The sequence below is a fragment of the Muntiacus reevesi genome, chromosome 7 (genome assembly GCF_963930625.1).
Source record: "Muntiacus reevesi chromosome 7, mMunRee1.1, whole genome shotgun sequence".
Lineage (NCBI taxonomy): Eukaryota > Metazoa > Chordata > Mammalia > Artiodactyla > Cervidae > Muntiacus > Muntiacus reevesi.
Genome location: NC_089255.1, coordinates 98658156 through 98672703, shown reverse-complemented (window position 1 = coordinate 98672703; position 14548 = coordinate 98658156). Strand labels below are relative to the sequence as shown.

General features: G+C 38.4%; 1 protein-coding gene across 1 annotated transcript in view; it reads left to right on the top strand.

The window, feature by feature from the left end:
* The window catches only part of SPG11 (SPG11 vesicle trafficking associated, spatacsin), a 72699-nt gene that overhangs the window by 19140 nt on the left and 39011 nt on the right, over window positions 1-14548 (top strand). Inside the window, exons 9-19 of the mRNA XM_065940718.1 lie at window positions 1539-1694; window positions 2079-2254; window positions 4109-4285; window positions 5163-5234; window positions 5520-5647; window positions 5963-6138; window positions 6859-7072; window positions 8772-8975; window positions 10261-10367; window positions 11181-11326; window positions 12466-12627. Of these exons, the coding sequence (XP_065796790.1) occupies window positions 1539-1694; window positions 2079-2254; window positions 4109-4285; window positions 5163-5234; window positions 5520-5647; window positions 5963-6138; window positions 6859-7072; window positions 8772-8975; window positions 10261-10367; window positions 11181-11326; window positions 12466-12627 (1718 nt within the window). The remainder of the gene's footprint in view (window positions 1-1538; window positions 1695-2078; window positions 2255-4108; window positions 4286-5162; window positions 5235-5519; window positions 5648-5962; window positions 6139-6858; window positions 7073-8771; window positions 8976-10260; window positions 10368-11180; window positions 11327-12465; window positions 12628-14548) is intronic.

Here is a 14548-nt window from a genome sequence, read left to right as displayed (position 1 = left end):
ACATTGAATGTTAATTATTCACATGCTGTACCGTGCTTTGTATTTTTAGTATGCAAGGAAGAGATGATCCTTGAAATTTAAGAGGATTTTATTTAAAAGAAAATAAAATTCATTTGTGAAACGCCCCACTCTTGCTGCTGTCTGAGGTATATAGTGACTGCAGCTGGCTTAGTTTTCATCCTGACTTTTCTTTTCTGCTACATTACCAACTCTTTAAGACTTTGGTTTTCATTTTTAATAAACAGGCGCTCTGCTTTTATTCTTGAGCCAGGTAGTCATTGCAAATCCTCTCTTTGGAGGGATAGGGTAAAAAAATGTCTTTTCCCATGTACATAAAGTTTTATAATTTGCTTTTTTTTTTTTTTCGCTTGATAATGTATTACAGACATCTTTCTTGATAACAGTAGGTATACCTATTTATGGTGGCACAGAATTTCATTATATGGGCTGTGCCATAGTTTCCCCAACCAAACTTATATTACACATTTAGGTTGATTCTGATTTTTGCTCTTGTTGGCAATGTGCTATAAATGCTGTGCGTTTGTATAACTTCACATATGTATCATTATTGGGATTAATTTCTACCAGCTCACACTCTTTAAGTGGAGAGAACAGCCGACCCTTTCAGTCAGTGTGATGTTGGTTCTCACTTGAGTGTGAGTTGACATCCTCTTGTTTTGAGTGCAGGGTTTGCCCTCCTCCCTCTTGAGCTGCTAACTTTTTTTATGCTCCACTTTTTTTTTTTTAAAGTCTGCTTACATTTATAGAGACAGGCCTGGTTTGTGGTGTTGAGGCGAACTCCAGCAGCAGCTGGGTGGTCATTACTCCCTTCTGCCGTTCGGTGGTCAGTGCTTACTCCTCCCTCCACTCACACCTGCACTGCTCTGCCCTAAAAGGTGGGGCTGGGTCTGGAAATAGGAAGCATAGGATTAGCTTTTCCTGCTCTCTTCATGGTAAAACCCATGTTTCCCATCATTCTCACACAGACACAGTTCTAGAGGCGGAGGCCAATGCTAGAATGAGCAGGCATCATTTTATTTGCAGCTGGCAAATAGAAGATTCAGGGGCCTCCATCCTTGCCTTCCCCTGTATATTTAAGAGAATGGTTTTGGAATCAGATTTACATTCAAATTTATTCTGTGCCACTCATGTTCAGATTAGCTTGGACAAGTTACTTATCCTCTTGAAATCTCAGTTTCTTCATCTGTGGAAAGCGGGATGTAACACCTACCTCTCTGGTCATTAAATGGAATAAGTGAGATAGCATTTATAAAACACCAGGTACAGTATTTAAAATAGAGTAGGTGGTCAGCAAAGTCCTAGTTACTAGTAATACCAGTAAATAACGACTAGTGATAAGTAGAGTCCCTGAGGTTTGCAGGTAATAAGACTTCATGAAAGTCTTGTGAGCTTTTTGAGAGTAAGACGTTGGTCTTTTTCTTATGTTTAAGGTATTGGAGCATCGTCTTTTTGGATAGGTTAATTTTATTGGGAGTGTCCTGGTGTTCTTCATAGTCCTTCCTTTGGTTTTTCCTCAGATGTGGAAGAGCTGACACCAGCGCTGGATTTACTTTGCTCAGCAATTAGAGAAAATGATTCTGAAACCCAAAGCAAGCACTTTTCAGAACAGTTACTTAACCTTACACTGTCTTTCCTTAACAAACAAATAAAGGAGCTTTTTATTCACATTGAAGGTAAGAAAAGCAGGAAATAAAGGGACAATTATCCTACCCTTAGGTCAGGACAGATATATAAGTGATCCTATTGCACGAGAGGGCATAAGCCAGTGGAGTGCCATTTGTAATGTGTAATTGAGTGAGTGAAGTGGGTTCTAATCCTGCGAATTTTGGCAGGAAGAACTAACCATTGTGAAGGGGGTTATATTAAAACATGGAGATACTTGTAAATAGGAAAAATGCTCAGATTTTTTTGTTTGATCTGAAAACACTGAGTTTGAATTTTGCCATTTTGTAAACCTCGTTATGGTTATATAGCTCATGGTGAATTATTTCTCTCTCTCTACTCTCTCACACACACACACTTTATGTATGAAATTGGCACACTGGTGTTTTCCATAGAGCTGGATGAACATCTACAGAAAGGAGTGGACATTTTGACCAGCTACATTGATGAACTTCGAACCTTCATGATTAAGTTTCCCTGGAAGCTAACAGAAGCTATAGATGAATATGATATAAATGAAAATGTCCCCAAAGTAAAGGAGAGCAATATATGGGAGAAACTCAGCGTTGAGGTAAATATGAGTAATGATCACTTCTTTTATTTTTCAGATTCAGAGAATCTGAGAAAATGATAGAAGAAATAGAATTTAAAATCTGTATACTTGTGGTTCATCCATATTGTAACATGTGATAGTATTAATTTTCCTTCTTTTTTTTTTTTTTTTTTGGCCCCACTTGTAGCATGCAGGGTCTTAGTTCCTCAGCCCAGGATCAGTCCCACCCCCTCCCCACCCCGCACAGTAAAAGCTCAGAGTCTTGACCACTGAACTGCCAGGAAAATCCCTAGAATCTGTACATTTGATTCAGAGTCTTTGGCAAGGCTTTTAGGTTTTATAGATTTTTGGATCTCTGAGTACAACTTCAAATATATGTTTACAAGTTTTTCATTTATTTAATTCAGAATACAGATAGGCACCTTCTTTATGCCGAATCTGCCCATTTGGATCCAGTGAGAAACACCCAGCCCCAAACCCATCATGAACTAGCACTCCTTCAGTATCCAGGACATGGTACTTTGAACTTGTCCTTTCTGCCTGACTTTTGAATGAATCACATTGCTGCTGGTGATTCGATCTTAGGAAAGTTATGACATTATATAGTTGGAAGTATATTCAGTTCAATTCCTATCTCAGATTCTAGTTAAGATATTTGGCCAGTTAGGTTTTCTATACTCCTCAGCTTGGCTTTCTTTTTATAGTAGAAGTAAATACAACCAAACTGTGATGCCCTCTTTCTGACTAGGGACTGGAGGAACTCTTATAATCTCTTGGAGGATGTTGGCATTGAAAAGACCAAGGCCAGAATAGCTTAGCCCAGGTGATCAGCATTGATAGGGTTTGAAAGTGCTATGGTTGAGGTGCTGCCAGGGTCACAGGACGGCTCCTCTTAGGGTAGAAGGACGTGGAAGTACCTGATGTGACTGTGTTTTCTGTCTCTTAATTATTCTCTAACCAAAAACTACTTGATTTTCCTTCCACTCTCTTAGGGTTCTCTCTTCCAGTCTCCTTCACTGGCTTCATTTCCTGTTTTCCCCATTTTTAATGTGTTCCAAGGTTTCATCTATGGCCCTCTGCTCTTTTTACTCATAATCATTGATTTTTAATTTGGGGGGAAGTTACAGTCCACTTCGATGAAAGCTGTGGAATCTGTCTCCCAAAACATGCATGCCAATGTGTGCGTGTCCTTTCTAAAATATATGTATCTTCGAAATATATCTGTATGATTTTATCATCCTAGCTTTTAAGATCCTTCAGTGGCTCTGCATAAGTTTCAGGATAAAACCCATGTCTCACACACCATGCCATTATGATGGAGATTCTACTTTTAAGTCGCATTTGCTACTCTTTTCAGCTTTTTCTCTAGTTATATTGAGTACTTTGGAGTTCTCTGAAGGCTTGATACTGTTTCTTGCCCTTATGCCTCTGCATATTAAATATTCTCTGTTTTTGGAAGTCATGTTCTTTTCTCATTAAACATACATCACGCTTACTTGTCTTTAAAACTGTTACTTCATCAGTCAGCTCTACTAGGAACCCTTCTCTTTTTTCTTCATTTCTCTTATTTAGATATTCCTCTTCTGATCCCTCCTCTCTGGAACCCTGGGAATGCCTGTATCATCACCTGTATCATGCAGTACTATAATCTCTGCTTTATTTGCATTTCTTCCACTCGTCTAAAAGCTTCTGGAGAGCAGAGTCTATATTTTGGTCAATTCATATCCCCTTCCAAGTCCCAAATCTAGTAGTAGATTTTCAGTAAAAGTCTCTTATTGAGGTACTCAGTAAATGTATAAGTCCCTTGCTGATAAACATACTAAGGTAATAAAAAGGGACTCAAACGGCAGATGTTTTTCTTCCTTTTCCTAGGAAGTTATTGCTGATGCCATTTTAAACAACAAAATACCAGAGGCACAAACTTTCTTCAGGATTAACAGTCATTCTGCTCAAAGACTTGAGGAACTGATTAGAATAGGCCTAGATTTGGTCTTTGACAATTTGAAAAAAAACAATATAGAGGAAGCCTCTGAGCTTTTGAAGAATATGGTAAGTGGCACAATTTGTTTGTCTGATCATAAAGTCGCTAATGAAAGAAGTTCTCTTGTCTGTTTAATACAGTTTCTGGCTGCTAGGAAAATTGATTTGTTTTCGTAGTCATGTCACAAACCTCAGAAATGTGTGTGGCTTTTACTGGGAAATTATGACAGTAATACTAAGAAACATTCTTTAGTACTAAAAACTTCCTTGGAAGAGATTCTTGGTTAGAATTTCCATCATTTGTTCTCTATTAGATTTGGTACTTTGGTTAGAAGGGGAAACGATGTTTCTCATAACTGGTTTTGCACATTTCAGAGTGTGCAGAGGACCTCGTTATTTGTTGGGGGACATTCTTTATTGTTTATGTTATCTCTTATATCACCATTTGAGCTTTCAAATGGCGTATACCTTTGCTTTGTGCTCCATGGTTTTACTTCATTTGAGAAAGGAATGTCCTAGAGATGGGGTTCCTGGACTGAGATATGGTCCTCATCTTCATGGTTGAGGTCTTGCCCATGGTAATTTTCCGGAAGTTCAGAGGGGTAAAAGTGTGTCAGATTTGTTACGTGCATTGACTGTTGTCTTCAAGAGAATCATCATAGCAGAGACCTGTAGTTTTGGTCCTGTGGTAGCCTGGCATTACCTTAAATTGTTCTGTGTGCTGCCTTTGCCATTCTGGCAAATCAAATCACCTTAAGGATTTAGAGATAGTCTGTAAATATTATGATACATGTAGAAAAATGAACGTTTACAAGAGCAGAAAAGCTGTGGAATTCTAACAAGGCACATTTCTGTAATAGAGTACTTCTGTATTGAACATATGTTTAGGTTCAAATAGCTCTATTACAAAATGTTAAGTTTTCTTGATTTTCTGTGTTTACTTCAGGGCTTTAATGTAAAAGACCAGTTGCTCAAGATATGCTTCTATACAACTGATAAAAGTATACGGGACTTTCTGGTAGGTAAAGGTGAGGCTGAATAGTTTACATTTTCTAGTAAATGTTGGTGAAACTTCAGATTCTTTTAACATTCAACTAATACCTCGTAAAGTAAAAGTATGACAACTCCTTGTCTTTATTTAAATGAACATTTTGCATTGTATTAAAGGAAAATTTGTGTGAATACATACATTGCCTCAGAAATTCAAAATGCAATTCTTAAGTGGTATTTAATCTCATGGCATTTGTTTTGCACATGTTCTTGATTCTTTGTGATTTTTTTCTTTAATTGCTTTTTGTTCAAGGTTGAAATTTTTAAAGAAAAAAATTATTTTTCTGAAAAAGAGAAAAGGACTGTAGACTTTGTGCATCAAGTTGAGAAGTTTTATTCAGGACATTTACAAGAAAATATGCAGATCCAGTCTTTACCCAGGTAGTTTCATTAGCCCTGTTTTTATAACATGGGAAGAATACTGTAGATAAAGCTTTAGTTTCTAATTGTTATCTTGGGCTTCTTACATGGAATTGAGCTCATATTCCCTATGAAAATTAAACTTGTATCCTCCAGAAGGGCCTGTGAAATTCCCTGTCACATCATTATGTACATATCAGATATATTTTAAGATAATAAATACAAAATTAAGAGTACTGAATTATGTGTTCTCCGAAAGAGTAGAACTTCTTGAGCAGAGAAAAAGGAATGATGCCTTTCCCTCCAAAATTTAAAAATTTCCTACCACTCTTTTAGATATTGGATAAAGGAACAAGATTTTTCCAAGCACAAGTCTGTTTTGGACCCGTTGCTGAAATATGATCATAGAGATAAACTTAACAAGCAAGATCATAGAATTGTGTTAAATTGGGCTCAGTGGTGGAATCAGCCAACACAAGAATCCATCCTTCTCCCCCGGATAAATCCAGAAGGCAAGTGTGAAAGACCCTAAAAGAATGAATGAAGATTAAATTAGACATTGGTATTTGAATATTTTGGTGTGTCTTCATTTTCGAATTCCTTTTGGGGAAAAATACTCAGTTGCTTTAAAATGCAAGTCTTTATATTGGGAGCTTTTTCTTGTCTTTACGTTTTTGTAAGGGATTTATAATGTGATTGTGAAAGAGAAAAATCATCTGGTTCAGTGAATATGAAATTTCAAGGCTCAGAGTTCTTTTCCTAGCTTCCATGGTGTTCTTTGTTTTTCAAAATAGTCTTTGGTTTCTCTTTGTGTAAACTGAGAATCTGTATCATACCAGGGCTCTGGGGAATAGCTTTACAACGGTAAACTGGTAATTCATAGGGTGTCAAATTCACGTTTATTATTACAGCTGAAACTTTTGTTTATACTAAGGAAAAGAAAAGGGAAAAAGAAGGCTGGCAAGATAAATGAAACACACAGGTAATTCCCAAGTTTCATGTAACCACTGTAGTAACGGGAGCCACCATTAGCTCTTCCTCCTGCTGATCTATCCATTAGGAAACGAGCAGCACAAAAGAGGTAAATAGTAAAGGAAGCAGAGGGCCTGAGTAATTCTTCTATGTTAAATATTTGCCCAGATCATCATGTTAATGACGCATAATTAGTATTGAGTTTTATGTCAGGAATCATCATCCATTGCTCTTCTAAAATGCATTTTGTTCTTATTTAGGATACAGCTCGTATTCTCCTGAAGCCCTCTGGAGATACCTCACAGCACGCCATGACTGGCCCAGCATTATCCTGTGGATTGGAGAATTTCAGACCCAGAGTAGTCATGCTGCACTTGAGCAGAGTAAATGGCCACCTTTGACTGTTGATGTTGTGGATCAGAATACTTGTTGCGACAACTACATGAGAAATGAAATTTTAGATAAGCTGGCCAGGTATTGTAACTGTTGTTGATGTTTAGTTGCTAAGTCGTAGCCAACTCTTTGCAACCCCGTGGACTGTAGCCCACCAGGCTCCTCTGTCTGTGGGATTTTCCAGGCAAGAATACTGGAGTGAGTTGCCACTTCCTTCTCCAGGCGATATTTCTGACCCAGGGATCGGACTCAGTGTTAAGTGGGAGAAACAAGACAGCGGTGTGTCCGGGACGTTCCCGCTGCCTGGCGGGACTTGTGTCCCTCGGCGGGCAGTGTCAGCCGGCCTGCTGCCACACAGCGCAGAGCGCACCAAGGCACCCCATCCTCCCTTTTTCCTGATTCTTGTCTCCTAACGGGGGTATTCATAGGTCAAGACAAAGCAAAGCAGAAGCCTGAGGGCACAGGACTCTTCTAGACCATCCCACACAGGTGAGCGAGCCTCTCGGGACACACGGCAGGAGAGTAGAGCTTGGATCTGGAGAGGAAAGGTACCAGCACACAGGTAGTTCACAAAAGAGGAACCACACGTGGCCAAAAAACATATGAGAAGATGCTCCGTATCTATAGTCACAGAAAGGGAAATTTATTTTACCAAAAATCCAGGAGCAATGGCTATCAAAGGTAGAATGGAAAAATAAAATGTGGGGTAATCATACAGTGGAACAATGAAAACAGGCTGCAGCTGTAGGCATCGACCTGGGTAAATCACACAGTGTTAAGAGGGAGAAGCAGGGCAGCAAGGCAGCAACGTGTCCAGGGTGTTCCGTTCATATATGTCAAGTTTGAAATAGCCAAAACCAAATATTGTAAATATTTCAGGCTACACACATGGGTAGTAAAACTATGTTGGTGAATGAAAGTAGGGGAACAGTTATCATGAAAATCAGGATAGTGGTTACCTCTGTGGGCAAAAAAGCTCATGTAAAAGGAGAGGAATACTCCAAGGACTTCTAGGTACATTGTCCTGTAATCTAGGTGGCGGCTATGTGGTGTTTCTCTAAACTCCACATACTTTTTTTCTGTACTCCTTTAATGCTATGTATGGACTTCCCTGGTGTCTCAGATGGTAAAGAATCTGCCTGAATGCAGAAGATCCAGATTCAATCCCTGGGTCAGGAAGATCCCCTGGAGAAGGGAATGACTACCCATTCCAGGATTCTTGCCTGGAGAATTCCATGGACAGAGGAGCCTGGGGCTACAGTCCATGGGGTCGCAAGAAGTCAGACATGACTGAGTGACTAAAACTTTGCCTTTCATGATGTATTAACAGTAAACTTATAAATTATTTAAATACAAATTTCTGTTCTTTAATAGTTGGTCTGTTTAAGTTACTCTTTATTACGCTTTAATCTCTTAATGATTTTGTTTGGATATTTTGGTGAATTCCTCAATGTGTAAAGCATCTTAACTTCAAGAGCCACAGTGGGTTGTCACAGTTCCAGTCAAAAACAAAGAAATGGAGGTAATTTAGTTTAGGTTTTTGAAATATTTAAGATAATTGGAGACTGTCATTACTGCCACTATAGTGGTGCAGAAACCTTTATTGGAAACTAGCAAAAGATGTGTTTCAGAACATATTTATGGGATAAGAATTGGCATTCTTAATTTGTAAATACTAGTTTTTAACTAGTTGAGATTACTTAACATTGGAAATGGTTTGATTTGCTCTGAATCTAGCAACTTTTTAACTTGCCATGTTTTATTTAAACCTTCCCAATAGGAGTGGAATTTTTCTTACGTCTGAGTTGGAAGACTTTGAGCTCTTCCTGGCCAGACTGAACCGTGTTGGGGGTGTGATGCAGGGTGTCCTCGCTGCTCAAAGCTACAGGTCCAAAGCAGGCTGGGACTTCCACTCTCACTTCATTCTCCATTGCTTGGAACACGGTCTGCAGTATCTTCTTTATGTCTATCTTGACCATTACAAGTGAGTACTAAGAAGGAAGACTTCATGTTCCTTCTTTGAGTATTACGTCTGAATATGACTTTTAGGAAAATATTAAGCATTCATGTGAGCAATACTGATCTTTTTGAAATAGTTCCCGCCGCTCTAACATTTGATAACATCTTTTAGTTTAATATTCCATTCAACTAAACGCTTATCATGTGTTGTTTGAATGTTAATTATGTAGCATTGATATTAGCCTTTTAAATAATTAGATATATCAATTTATTAATATTTATTCATTTATTATTTAATGCTTTAAAAGTTTAAAGGAGGGAAGATTCTAAAGGTTAACTTGGACTTTCATCACCAAACAAATGCTAAAAAGTTTGACTTTATAGCAACTGACTTGCTCTAAAGTTCATATTTAGATAGTCAGACATCAGTATATATACTTACCTAGATAAGACCAACCGGCGAATGGTATCTGTGGCCGGTGTCGGGTCAGTAATGGTAGCAACAGTAGCGGTCTCTAAGACGTGAGTACTTACCGTGTGTTTGGCACTGTTCTTGGTGCTTTATGTGCATTATCTCAGCTAATCTTCAGAAATCCTGTGAGGTGGTTATTCACACCTCCATTTCACAGATGAGGAAACTGAGGCTTTGAGAGGGACTCAGTGCCTTGTTTAAGGTGCACAGCTAGTAAGTGGTAAAGTTGCATTTAGTTAAATTTGATTCCAGAATCCACATTCATCTGCGAATGAGAACATTTTTACTTATTTTGTGTAGTATAGGCTAGGAACTCAAACAAAGGATGTATTTCATGTTCATATCATTGAGGCTTACTTGAACACAGAAATATTTCCCCTACAACTACTGGCAAGTGGGGGTTTAAAAGCCATATTTTCAGAGGACCTGTTATGACCCTTAACTGCTTGGTCTCATCTTGTAGTTATATAAAAGTTTTCAAAAAATCTCTTAAGCTTGAGAAAGCTAAAGAGTTTTTGTGTGTTTTTTTAAATAAAATATAAAGTATCTTAAAGCACAAAGGTATTCTGATAATCTTATACAGAGTTGGTAAAATTTCATCATGGTAGGAAACACTTTAAGTGATATTATCTCTGTCTCTAAAATTTTCTTTATTTCCAGATCATATGTAAGGCATATGAAAAACATAAGACTGGGAGTATATTGTATTCTATTTACTTTTTAAGTGCAGAGTTCTTTTTTTTTTTAATGCTAGTTATCATCTGAGCAAACATGGTTGTAATTGTCTGTCTTACCCTTTATGTTAATCAGATATTTTGTGTGTTTGTTTTATATACAGACTTAGTCCTCCAAATTGTCCTTTTTTGGGAAAAAAAGAATTACTTGAAGCTCACCCTTGGTTTGAATTTTTAGTTCAGTGTCGACAAGTTGCCAGTAATTTAACAGGTATGGGTGTCCTATGTTAAAACAGAAATTGCTTTGGATAAATAACCGGTCTTTTGAATGAAATTTAAGTTGTAAACTCTTTAAATAAGTCATGTAACTGTAGACAAATATTTGACCATAATCTAGGCTCAAGTTTTATTTAAGAAGCAGATAGGTGATATATGGTATCTAATTCCTGTTTTAATTTGCATTTTTATTGCTAATTATATATTTTTATGTGTCAGGCATTTATATTTTCTTCTTTGTAAAACAGTTATTCTGTCCATTTATCTGTTAGAGTCAATATTTTGGTTTTTGTATGAGCTCTTTGTTGAACACATTAATTGTTAGGTTGTTGTCTTGCGTTGATTTTTCCCCCTTGTTCATTACTGCCTTTTAATTTTCCTTGTTTCCATTCCTTGAATGGAAGTTTTTATTTTTATGTAGTCATCTAGTTTTCTTTCCCTTTGTAATCTGATTTCCTATTGTATTTGCATTTAGAAAGTCCTTACCATGGGTAGAGCTAAAAATTAATTTTTTTTCTTAGAATTACATAATTCTTGTATGTGTTTGAGTCACTGAGTCCCGTCTGACTCTCTGCTTCCCCGTGGACTGCAGCCCTCCAGGCTCCTCTGTCCATGGGACTCTCCAGGCAAGAGTACTGGAGTGGGCTACCATTTCCTTCTCCAGGGGATCTTCCTAACTCAGGGGTTGAACCCAGATCTCACACATTGCAGGCGGATTCTTTACCATCTGATCCACAAGGGAAGCACATATAATTCTTAGTTTAGTATTTCTCTCTCAAGGAGAAAAATGTACTTTCTTATTTTTCAGATCCCAAACTGATCTTCCAGGCTAGCCTTGCAAATGCTCAGATACTGATTCCCAGCAACCAGGCCAGTGTCAGCAGTATGCTTTTGGAAGGACATACCCTCCTGGCCCTTGCTACCACAGTGTACGCCCCTGGGGGCATCAGCCAAGTATGGACAGCACTTTCACGTGTTACAGCAATATGGGACTGATTATAAATTTAGCAGAAATACCTGTGGATCTTCTAGCTCTCAGTTGATTTAAAATGTAACCGTGTACCAATATATTATTCAAGAGTGTAAAACAACAGTGAATTTTTAAGCTTTATGTCATATCCTCTTGAGTTCGGAGGAGGCCGGTACAGTCAGCCCTCCGCATCCAGGGGCTCTGCATCCACAAGTGTGGAGGGGATGGCTGCACTGCAGCATTTTACTTGAAGGACTTAAGGTCCTCAGATTTTGGTTATCTGTAAGGGTCTTGAGACCGGTCCCCTGTGGATACAAGGGGCAACTGAATGTTGTGTAGAGATTTTTTCCCCCTTTATTTGCTCTCTGATACCCCAGGTTTGTTTTTAGGTTAGAATCAAGATCTGATTGCTCCTTGGAATAAGTATACTTGGAATCTGTGGCTTGGGAAATATTCTCTATTATTTGACCTCTTTGAGAGTTAAAAAAGAAATCATAATTTTTAGCTACCCTTAAAAACTCTTTCGAGGAACCCAATGAAAACTTGCCCATCTCTGCTTTTTTGAAAGTATAGCATGGCTGGTTAGAGGGAACTTAAGAATGCTGTTAAACATCTAATCTGTAAGTTCCTTACTGATGCTAGCTTAATTTAATTCCACCTGTTTTAGATGTTGCAGTATGTGTTAACTTCATGGTTACTTACTCCTCTGTTTTTAATCACCTGTTAGAAATTAGTCATAGAATAACTTGAGATCTGAGAGAAAGAACCTAAGAGTCATCTAGTCTGGTAGGTTTTTTTCTTTTAAAATGTTTACTATTTAATATCCAATTAAATATTTAATGTTTTAAAATTTTAAATATTGTTGTATCAGAGCCTGTTTTCAGACAGATTTTCCTTATGCAGTTTGAAAGCCACTGATGTAGCTGAACTTTCTAATTTTGTAGTTGAAGAAACTGAAACCTACCTGATATTAAATATCTAGCCCAGGATCATGCAGCTAGTTTGTCTTAAATCAGAACTAGAACTATTGGCCTGTTACTCCTTGTATCTTATGAAAAAGGGACTTAAATTTGGAAAAGAGAAAAACATTATTCTGTATCACATTATCTGTCTTTTCATTTAGGTTGTTCAGAATGGAGAAAATGAGAACTCTTTGAAGAAAGTAGATCCCCAGCTACTGAAGATGGCATTAACTTCTTACCCAAAGCTTAAAGCTGCTCTGTTCCCACAGTACACCGCCCCTAGTGTCCTGCCTCCCGATATTACACTCTACCACCTCATTCAGGTATAGTACTGAGACATAGCAGCCAGAGTGGAAAAGAGAGACCGTTCTGGGTCTTCCAAGTAAGCTAACATGTGTATGCTCAGTCATTTTCGACTGTGACCCCATGAACTATGTAGCCCACCAGGCTTCTTTGTTCATGGGATTTTCCGGGCAAGAATACTGGAGTGGATTGCCATTCCCTTCTCCAGGGGATCTTCCCAACCCAGGGATCAAACCTGTGTCTCCTGCATTGGCAGGCAGGTTCTTGACTACTGTACCTCCTGGGAAGCCAGTCTTCCGTGTGTAGGCCATTTAATGTAGGAAATGACTTATACAGAATGATAGCAAAAGAGAGGCCAAGTGTGTGATGAGGAGACAACCTCAAAATTGACAAAGATGGAAGTCATCAACACCCCTAAGGCTGCCAGAAAGTGGTGTTATCTGAACCCAGCAACGGGAGCCTCTCGGAGAGACACACTCAGAACCAGGCTGCCTACTGGGGGCTTGGAAGAGAGTGTAAGGCTGGAACCTTGTAGGGGATGCTCCAGAAAACACAGAAGGGGAAAGTACATCAGTTTCTCCCCTCTTCCCACCTTTAACCTCTCATGGCTAAATGTGTCTGGTAGCCAAAGCGCAGGTGAGTTTGGGAAATGCAGTTCTCTGCGATTCAGGGCAGAGCACAGGAAAGGTAGAAATGGGTGGGAGGGCAGACAGGCCGTTGGCCAGCGTGCTGGTCTGCTACTTTCATTGAAAGCTGCTTCGTGCTTCCACTGATAAACTTCTCTCTTCTCAGTGAATAGGGCTGTTCATTTAAGTCACCTTTTTCAGGACAAAGATTTCTTCAAGAATGTGAGAGAGCTACAAATCCTGTACCCAGAAAAATTGCATATAATTTTAGTTACATTTCAAAGGAATTCACAGGTTCCCTGAAACCTGTTGAGAGATCGTCAATTAAGAACACTTTCTTGACAGAAAACAACAAAATTCTGAAAAGCAATTATCCTTCAATTAAAAATTAAATACTTTTTTAAAAAAAAGAACACTTTCTTTTGCTCATTTCTCACTGTAGAAGGCTTTTGCTTTTTTTCCTGAGTACAGATATTCTCATAGTGTCTTCAGTTAAACAAAAACCCTATAAGCCTAAAACAAATAAAGCCTCTTACTCTAATGTGTAAATTGTACAGACCTGTGCTGGTTAAACTGTGGTCCCCAGGCACATGTGAGTCTGTGAACCACTTGTTGCTGATACGTGTCAGCAGCGTTTTTTGGTTTGTTTTTAATGTAGCAAAACTTTCTTGAAGAAGGAAGCAGATTTATATTTATCACAAGCTTCTTATCTCATTGCAGAAATGAGATAAATGGATTACATAGATGTAAGTGGTTACATAAAAGCATAAAAAATACATGTTTTACTACATAAAGTGGATCCCATCAGCCTAAAACAGAAGTGGTTTCCAGTTCTTTGTTCTGTTTTTAGGTTGAAGCAGTTTTTTAGTCCTGTTGTTTTAGGAAAAGTATTCCCTCTTCACTAGACCACAAGATTCTCCCTTCATTTAAAGTTAAAGCGGCTTTGGAATTCCTTGGTGGTCCAGTGGTTAAGACTTGGCACTTTGGCTGCCATGGCCCAGGTTTAATCCCTGGTCGGGGGCCTTAGAATAAATGAATGAATGAATTAAAGTAATTACATAAATAATCTAATACATACATATGTAAATAAAATTAAAGCTGCTCTTTTTCCTGCCATCCAAGTCTGGACCTCATGGTTCTGTTGTCTCCTGTATAGGTCTGTCTCCTTCCCACAGTCTGTTTACTGTCTGCTAACCCTTTGTCCTTACACATTTCACACAGCCCGTGCTCCCTGCTCTCAGATCTTTTCTGATTGACCTGGCCTTCCTCTGCTGTTTTTCTTTGGCATTGTTATTGCTGCTTTGGTCATCACATT